The sequence below is a fragment of the Charadrius vociferus genome, unplaced genomic scaffold, assembly GCF_000708025.1.
Source record: "Charadrius vociferus isolate BGI_N301 unplaced genomic scaffold, ASM70802v2 scaffold266, whole genome shotgun sequence".
In the NCBI taxonomy this organism is placed as follows: domain Eukaryota; kingdom Metazoa; phylum Chordata; class Aves; order Charadriiformes; family Charadriidae; genus Charadrius; species Charadrius vociferus.
This window is the reverse complement of record NW_009649114.1, coordinates 2,956,804-2,965,615: the sequence shown is the minus strand read 5'-3', so window position 1 is coordinate 2,965,615 and position 8,812 is coordinate 2,956,804. Positions and strand designations below refer to the sequence as shown.

Here is an 8,812-nt window from a genome sequence, read left to right as displayed (position 1 = left end):
TGAGCCTCGCAGCGCAGAGCCGCAGGAGGAGCTGCAAGAGCACAAGCGCGGCGGGATGCACCTGAGCTACGAGGCCACCCCTTCTCCAAATCTCACCGACAGCAAAGAGGAAAAAACACCAAAACCCTGAAAAGTCCAAATCTCTCTTCTACCAGCACTTCCCCGTGGTCTGGGGATCCAACATGCACCGGGACCCCTCCAAGAGATTTCGGCAAAGGGCCTCTCGCAAGCGGGATGTAGGGATGCTACTCTAGAGCGCGGGGATGCTCTGCTGGGCAGCGGGACAGCCTCCGGCCGCAGCCTCGGCACCAAGCGGGGCACGGCGGCACAGCGCGGGCACCGTCCCCACAGCAGGCTCTGTTTCGGGGCATTTCCCTGCTTTCAGGCAGAATCTAAGAGACGGCGTGATTTCAGGCAGCGGCAGCAGCATTTCTGCTAGCGGGGCTGCACACAGCTCACCGTGGGCGCTGCTTTGGGCTCAGCCACGTCTCCTTTATAACTTGGGTTTTCCTGAAAAGTTAAAGAGGGAGATGAAAGACAGCTATCAGTCCTCCCGCTCGGTCCCTCCACAAACCCTGAGCGTGGGGTGTTATCTCTACTCCTGCCTTCCTCGAGCGCGTCGCAGAGAGAGGACACCTGCCCAGCTGGGGCTGGAGGAGGCGACCCGTACCCAGAGCGCAGCGCTCCGTCCCCGAGGAGCGGGAGGGGGTGAGCTCTGGGGAGCGGACCCGGGGCTCTGCGCTGCAGCAAGACGAGCTCTTGCTGTCAATCCCTCGAGGCCCCACGCTGAGGTCTCGGTGAGCAACACAAGATGGGCAGCACCAGCCCAGGATGGGGATCGCTCTGCGATCTTCTTTCCTCTGCAGAAGATGTCACCTGAGTGTCTTTTTGGTTTAAAGCAGCCATTTCAGAGCCCCGGTATTTGCCGGTTTCCATCCTGCAGTGGTGGAAGGGACGCCGGGGGCTGCCTTTGGTTGTCTTCATCAGCTAAGGAGCACTGAGACCCCCCGGTACGTCCCTGCTCCCCTGGCAGCAGGGTGTAACTCTGTCTTTCCCTTGGTAGTGGCAGCTAATTAGTGTCATATAAACCACATTATCTAAGCATGGAAAACTCTTTGTGCCTCTATCAGGAGGCCTTGAGTTGGCCTTAAATAGGAGCCCCCAAAAAATAATAAAAAATTGGCAGATGGTGTTTCCAGGCCCAGATTTTGCCCACACTCTCCCCAGGCAAGGACAGCTCTGGATGCTGCTGTGGACCAGAGGATGAGGATGGGCAAAACCTGATGGGGAAGAGTTAAACACAGCAGGAGATGAACTATCTCCTGCTTCCATTGATGGTGGTTATGCCAGCACAGTCGCATGGCCCAGAGTGAAGAAATAGAGGAAAAACCCGACCCACCCCCTCCTCTCCCTCCAGCCAGAAGAGGAGGGAGCCAGGAACAGCAATTTTGGCAAGCGAACCCCTGCACCGTGGGGTGGGGGATTTTAGGGGGGAAAGCCTAGCCCTGCGAACAAGGAGATGGCGGTGATGCTCACAGCCCCGGTGCCAACACCTCCTGCGAGCGAGGAGGAGCCGCGGAGGACCCAGGGCAGGACGGTTCCCAAAGCGAACCGGAGCGGGGCCAGAGGCAATGCCGGGCATCGCCACTCTAAGGGAGGTGGGCACTGCCTTTCCTCGGGATGGTACCAGCCTCTCGCGGGCAGGGCGGGTTTCTGCGTCCCTCTGCTCGCCTCCTTACCTCTGCTGCCAGGTAGTTGCCCGTGGCAAGGTGCTTGAAGCGGTACAAGCCGTTCCAGTGGCCGGCTCCCCCTCGACATGGGTCATGGTGGACCACCTGGGAGAAGCAGAGGAGAGCTCAGCCAGCGGTGCGTGGGGCTGGGAAGGGAATGGGAACAGGGATGCTGTTCCTGCCCCCTCCCGGGTAAACACACTGGTGCTAAAGCCCCGTCCTCTCTCAGAGGTGGCCACGAGCAGGTACACTGGGCGTGCGGAGCTCAGACAGACACCAGCACCCGTCCATGGGCAGCTGCGGTTCCCAGATCTCTCAGGGAGCTCAAGGCTTAGCTGGTTACCAGAGGTGGAAACGTATAGAAATAACCCCTGCTTCTACCAGCCCCCCCTCCCAGTGAAAGCACAGCAGCCCACGGAGGTCCCCCGAAAACCCACAGACACGTGCTCCATCCCCTCCCTGCTCACCTCCACCTCCCACAGGGCGTTGGAGCTGGTGGCCGAGGTTGCCGACTGCCTCAGGGTGGTGCGGAGGAAGACGTGCAGCTTGCCTTTGTACTCGTCACAGGTGAGAAACTTCTCCTGCTCGGCATGGAACAGCCTCACCACGTCCCCCTGGACCAGAACATGATGGTGAGACCCAGGGACATGGCTCTCCTACGAGCCGCGTATCCCCTCCTGTGACCCCCCAGCCCTGCAAGGGCATGGGATCCCCTGTATGTGGTCCAGAGCAGAGCACAGCTCCCAGACATGGCACGGCAGGACCGTGGGAGCCCGGGCATCGCAGGGCACCATCAGCTCTTCCAATCCTACCTACCTCAGCCATGCCAAAACCTGCCTCTAGCAGCACAAATGCTCCTCCGAACCCAGGGAAGGGCACCTTGCGTGGGCACGGGGCACCCTGCGCTCCGCGATGCCATCACTCCGTTTACTAAGGCAAGTCACTTCTCTCTGCTTCCCCTCCCCGGGCTGCAGAAGGGGTACAAACCCCCCACTTTACACCCCTGGAGTGAGCAGAGGCTCCGCTCACCAATGTGTTTAAGGCATTAACGCTCCGGGGAGGAGGATGCAATGGATGCGGGAAGCCGGGGATAAGCGTGGCGCCTGGGGACGAGGGTCTGTAAGATCATAACAATCAATATCCATCCAGCTGCTTCCTGGAGGACCTCAGCCCCGAACAATAGCTCCGCAGGGAAAGTTCCTTTCCCAGGCAACAGCCAGCCCTGCCGCACGGCTAAACAGCCGAAAATCATCCTCGCAGCTAGAAGCCACTGCTGGCGCTACGTGTGCCTCGTATTGTCCTCAAAAGCCAAATCAATACAATAAGGCGGAGGGTAATTTCATGCCCCCTCTGGGTACCTGCTGCCAGGAGACACTAAAATATCCAACTCTAGCTTGCTGTTAAGTTCTCCAAGTGATGAATGCTCCTAGAAATTAAGGTCCTCGAGGCAGGATCTCTTTCCTCTGCCCTTGTCACACAGCCAAACGGCCGTTCACACGTCCTGCCCCCACAGGGGACCGGGGCCGGGTCCCCAGAGCCCACCGCGTCCCGGGCGGCCGGCGGCGGCCGAACCTCCTTCCTTACCCCTTTCAGCACTTCCTCCATGTGGTCGCAGAACTGCATGAAAAGGTTGATTTTCCAGCTGGTGTTACAATTGACTGAGTTCACCTAAGGAGCAAGAGAGCACAGTCACGACCCCTGGGACACAGGAAAAAAAGGAAGAAAAAGGAAAAAAAACAACAGGCGAACCCCAAAAGTCCGACCCCACACATGCAGCCCAGCCACCCCGTACCTCCTTGCAGCCGGCGTTGTCAGCAAGCTCGTAGTTGCTGGCGTGCAGCGGCTGCCCGGCGTTGACGGGGTTCAGGATGACTTTGTCTCCCACGACTACCTGGGGAGCGAAACGGCAAAGGGGAGAGGGAGGATGAGGCCGGGGCGCCCGGCAGGGGCTGGTGGCACACACGGTGCTTTCTGCGCATCTTCCTTTGGGGACTTTTTTGGCCCCACGCTCACGTTATCTCCATTGCTCCTCAGCTTCCAGAAGGGCTGGATGAAGAGCCAGGATCCTTCGTTGCCAGTGGCATCCAGCGTCACCCGCATGGCGTTTTTCTCCAGCAGGGCCGGCAGCCGCTTGTTCACCGTCAGGTACTTGTTGCTCTTCATGTGGAGGAGCTGGAAAGGCAAACTCCGGGGTGAGCTGCGGTGGTGGTACAGCCCCTCAAGGTCCCCAGGGCTGGTCATACCCAGGAGCGATGCCACCAGCCCCTTCCCAGCAGCTGCCTGACTCGCACGTGCTGGATCTGTGCATCTCCCCGAAAACCCATCGGCCGAGCGCAGAGGAGGGGAGAGCGAGCGCCCGTCCATACCTGTATGACGCTGCCGTATTTCACCACGTCCCCATGCACTTTCTTGTTCTCCGTTTCGTTCTGCTTCTGCTCCATCTGGGCCGCATGCTGAACACCAAAAGGAGAAGAGCCGAGTGTAGCAGCACTCTCCTCGCTCCCCGGGAGCGAACCCCAGAGGGGTCACCTGCACCCTCTGCTATGGGGAGGACGGGACCGGCTGGGATGCAGCATCAGCATCCCTCTGTCCCCAACACAACATGGGCCACAGCTATAATAGCGTCCGACAGCTCAGCCGGGGACCCCGGTGTGGCCCTGAGCTTTAAACCAAGGACTTAAAAATTTGGACAGGGGCAAAATGGCACTGAAATAACCCCAAAAGCCCCGGCAGGTCTTGCAGGGCAGCAGTAAAAGGGGACTCGGTGCTCGGGTGATGCACCCATCTCAGCTCCGCTGCAGCAGGGCTGTGGGGACTGGGGGCTCCCAACAACACCGAGACCAAAAACCAAAAGGCGCCGTGCCGGCAGCGCCGTGCCCGGAGGCGGCTGCGGGTCCAGACCTGCTGCTGCAGACGTGGCAGGATGGGTCCCTACCGGGCAAGACGCCTCGGGAGTGAATTGCTCAGCACCACTTGCAGCCCCTCTCTCCAAAACCACAGACATTTTCCTCCCGGTGGCTCCGACAGTCGGCGGAGCGATGTTGACATACGTGGAGCGAGGCAGGAACTTGCTCCCGCAGCGGATCTGTCTGGGAACGGCGAGGGTGTGCCAACAGCCCCGGCGCCAGCCCGATGTTCCCCCACAGCTGGGATGGCAAACAGCGGTGAGGGATGGAGCTGGGAGAGCATCTATCCTTTCCAATCCTGCTTTCGCCCCCTTTTCACTCGAGGGCAGAAGAACTGGGAAACACAGCTGGAATCACAGCTCCGCACTGGGAGGATGAGGCAGCCGGTCTGTGAGTGCCCAAGCAGGCGATGACGGCGCTGTGAACACGCCTGGCACACGTTGTGGCGGTACAAACCCTTTGCTCTTTTGAATGTTGCCACCACTTTAGTTCCCTCTCCGTCCCCACGCAGCCCTGGGTGCCACCCGGAGACGTGAGCCCCCCGGGTGCTGCCATCAGGAAAACAAACCCGCTGCCAAGAAAGCCCGCACTGATGCGGAGCGGGGAGTTGAACAACCACCCCATGGAGCAACACGGCTCCCACAATAGATCCGGCACCGCGGCGTGTCCTAAATCTGCGTCCAGATCTGAGCTCCTCCCTTGCCGAAAGCCTGCGGGGCCGGGAATGGGAACCGCCTGCCCCGAGCACACAAGCCCACGGGGGCTGATGTTCCCAGTCTGTCTCTTGGATGAGACAGGGTCTGTCCCCAAGCCATGGTGGGATGGGGTGTGAGGGACACGCACAGGGGGGTGAGCAGCCCGGGAGGGCGCAGGGAGGATGAGGAGGCACGAGCAGAGCGGGAGGAAAGCCTCCACGGCGTGTCTGCACTGCGTCTGGCTGCACCTACAATTAGTCAGCCCAGAAAACACCGAGCCTTAAACCCTCTAAAAACACCAGTGGAAGAGCACGAGCTCGGAAAGGCAACCGCGGGCATCGCGGAGAGCCAGGCAGGGTTTCTCTGCTGGAGAGCCGCGCTGCTTCTGCTTCAGGAAATTATCTCCGTGAGTTGGAAGATGTTTTCAGCCTGTGGGAGACACTAATAAATCACAGCCTGGAGTCCAGCGTCCTGCCGGGACATCCAGGGGCTTCGCGGCAGCACGGGCAGTGCTTTACAGAGAGCTCCCTCCCTGCCCGGGCTCCTCCAGCGCTCTGCTCCGGATGCGCCGGAGCATTTGCCAAAAGGGCAACACTGGGAGCAGCGGAAAAGAGCAAGGAAATGACAGAATCTCTTTAAGACAAATCTTAACCAAGGTGCAATCAATCAGGCTCAGAAATGAGCCTCTCCGTCCAGTCGTGGCCAGTACAGCTGTCGACATTACAAGTTACAGTCTAACCGGAGCAGGAAAATAGTGTTTCCATATGCCGGTGACCACGTACGGCTGGACGTGGCAGGAGGCGCCGACCCTGTCCCGGCATCTCCGAACCGAGCTGGGACGCCCTGTCCGGACATCGCACCAGCCCTCGCTCCGCACGGGCAGAACTGGGGGACCTGTGGGGCTGGGCTTCAAGCCTGACGAGATGATTTAATGAATCCCTCCTGAGCTTCGGTTTTATGAATCATCCTCGGGGCCTCGCCAGCTGTCTGAGGCGATTATGCAATGTTTAACATGGGTCTTTTCCAAACCTCATGGAAGTCAACAGGAGCCTTTCTCTTCCCCAGCCCTTTGGAGCAGGTCCGAGCCGCGGCGGCTCCCTCCTCCGCACCAGGCACCCCTGGGTGCTGCCGGGGGTGCGGGGCTGCACTCACGGAGCATCTCTCCCTGCTCTGCCATGGGCTCCTCCGCACAAGGAGCATCACAAGGGCTGGGACAGCAAAGGCCGGGCACGGCGGCGAGGGTGGAGATGCAAGTGGGCATCACCTCTCATCCCAAAAGCAGCACTGCAGCTCTCCCTTCCTCTTCCCACCTCCTCAGCTCCATCTCTGCAGGTCTTCCCTGCGACATCTCCATTGCACCGGGAGCAATAAAATCAACTGTGGCTCCCCAGTTGCTGCTGTATTCACCCTGTACCATCACGGCGTGGACCAAGCCTGGCCATGCCACGCTGCCCAGGGCTCCCCGCTGCGCCGAGGGCACGCGTGCGGGCACGGCATGGCAGCTCCATCGGGAGCCTGTGGCAGGATCCACGGTTCAATCGCCTCTCACGTCAGAGGGCAGATAAGAGCATCTCCCAAGAAGGGGAACCCAGGGTGCAGCGCCCATCCCCGGGGGCCAGTCCATCCGGGGACCACAACCCTCCGTCCTGCAGGCGCCGGCGCAAAGGACTTCCCAGAGGTCCCATCTCAACCCCCTTATTAGAGACCGCATGCCATGATTAATTAAGAGCTGAGGGCTACAGGAGCCGTTCCTCTAGAAAAGGTGGCTGTGGCTAATGGTCCATGGGGAGGGGACAGCAGTGGGACGGGGGACAACAGAGCTGAGCAGAGGGACACCCTGAGGACAGCAAAACCCAGGGCAGCCTGCACGCCGGCTGTCTTCTGGGAAGCAAAACGTATCAGGATTTGCACGGTGAGAGGTTCAGGCATCATCACCCAACCAACTCATGGGGACTGTCTGCCCCGGGGAAGACGGTCCCGTACGCCCCCTCCCCGCCCCAGGGACCCCCCCCTCACCTGGAGTTTCTGCAGCAGCACCACGTCCGCGATCTTCTCCTTGTCCTGCTTGGTTTGCTTGGCCTTCCAGTACTGCTTCTGGGCAGAGTAGCGGTTCATGGGACATACTTTGAAGAGGCAATCTGGGAGGAGAGGAAGACAAACATGAGGCTGCAGCAGCCCCCCGGCCACCAGCCAACAGGGCCATCGTCACTGAGGGGCACTCCGGGACACTGCTCCCGTCCCAGCAGCATCACTGGCAGATGGTCCTCCTAACCCACAACCAACCCATCTGCTGCTGGGGGTCCAAGGGAGACCTGGCCGGGACTGGTGGAGGGTCACGTCACCTTGTATTTGTTGGTGGATTAGTTTCAAATCACAGCAAATAATGAGTCCAGGAGTGACTCCACTTCTTGGACTCGCGATTAGAAGTGTTCCCATTGGAAATGGCTGTGCAATTTGGGAAGGAAAACTTCAGGGAAAGAAAAAGTACTGATGAAGCCCAGCTGTACCTAAACGAGGAGAGGATCCTGCCGGGAAGGAGAGCAGGCAGCAGGACACGGCCGCCGCGAGGCCGAGACACGAGCGGACATCTCCGCATCCCCCTCGTTACCCTGCCCATGGGACACGCTGAGCCAGCAGGACCGCAGGCTGCTGCCCCGCGGCGCCCGTGCCATCGGGACACGCTGGTTTCGCAGACACGCTGCTGTTCTCCCGTCACTGCTCACGAGGAGCCGCAATTACCGGTGCTGGAAGCGATGAGCAAACCCCTCCTAAAAATCTGTATGTCAACAGCTGCATTTCAAGTCTTAAAAGAAACATTTTGGAGACCCGAAGGGCATAGGTTTGCATCCCAGCTCTCCCAAACGCTCGCAGCGTAGCTGTGCTCTGCAGATTGCCCCAATTTGCCTGTTTTATGCCCAGGCTGCTGTGGCCGGGATGGGGGGTGGGAAGTGCAGCCCACCCAGGTCCAGGCTTTGGGAAGCGAAGCACGAGAGATGTCCGGAGAGGAGGAGGCACTTACATCTCCCCAACCCTCATTCAGGGCTGGAAGCTGTACGGGGCGAAGGCAGGAAGGGCTCTGCAGCCCGGATCGCCCTAATTACGCCTGAAATAGCAGCCCAGAAACTTCAGAGACAAAAAGAAAAGAAAAAAAAAATAAAAATCACTTCCATCTCTGGCCCCGGTCCCGAGCGGCTGGCAAGCACGTATTTATTTACCTGGGAGTGACGAACAAACAAGCGCAGAGCACAGTTCTCACCGGCTCGGGCTGCTGGGAGGAGGCCAAGTTTCACATTTCGTTTTACAGGTCTGTTTGCTAATGGCACATCCCGTGCCAAGGAGGCCGTGACGCTGGGTTTTTCACCGGGCGCCCCGTTTCAGCTGCCGCAACGCCGGGCTGCCTTCTCCCACTGCCCCCCCCCTTCCCCCCAGCGCTACCCAAACCCCCCACCCACCTGCAGCACCCGAAATCGTTTTCATTAAA

General features: G+C 59.7%; 1 protein-coding gene across 1 annotated transcript in view; it reads right to left on the bottom strand.

The window, feature by feature from the left end:
- Window positions 1-8,812, bottom strand: part of ITPR3 (inositol 1,4,5-trisphosphate receptor, type 3) — a 36,128-nt gene that overhangs the window by 23,533 nt on the left and 3,783 nt on the right. Inside the window, exons 4-12 of the mRNA XM_009888311.1 lie at window positions 7,348-7,469; window positions 4,097-4,183; window positions 3,744-3,902; window positions 3,523-3,621; window positions 3,315-3,398; window positions 2,198-2,344; window positions 1,740-1,835; window positions 460-510; window positions 189-196 (exon numbers count right to left, since the gene is read on the bottom strand). Coding sequence (XP_009886613.1) covers window positions 189-196; window positions 460-510; window positions 1,740-1,835; window positions 2,198-2,344; window positions 3,315-3,398; window positions 3,523-3,621; window positions 3,744-3,902; window positions 4,097-4,183; window positions 7,348-7,469 — 853 coding nt within the window. The remainder of the gene's footprint in view (window positions 1-188; window positions 197-459; window positions 511-1,739; window positions 1,836-2,197; window positions 2,345-3,314; window positions 3,399-3,522; window positions 3,622-3,743; window positions 3,903-4,096; window positions 4,184-7,347; window positions 7,470-8,812) is intronic.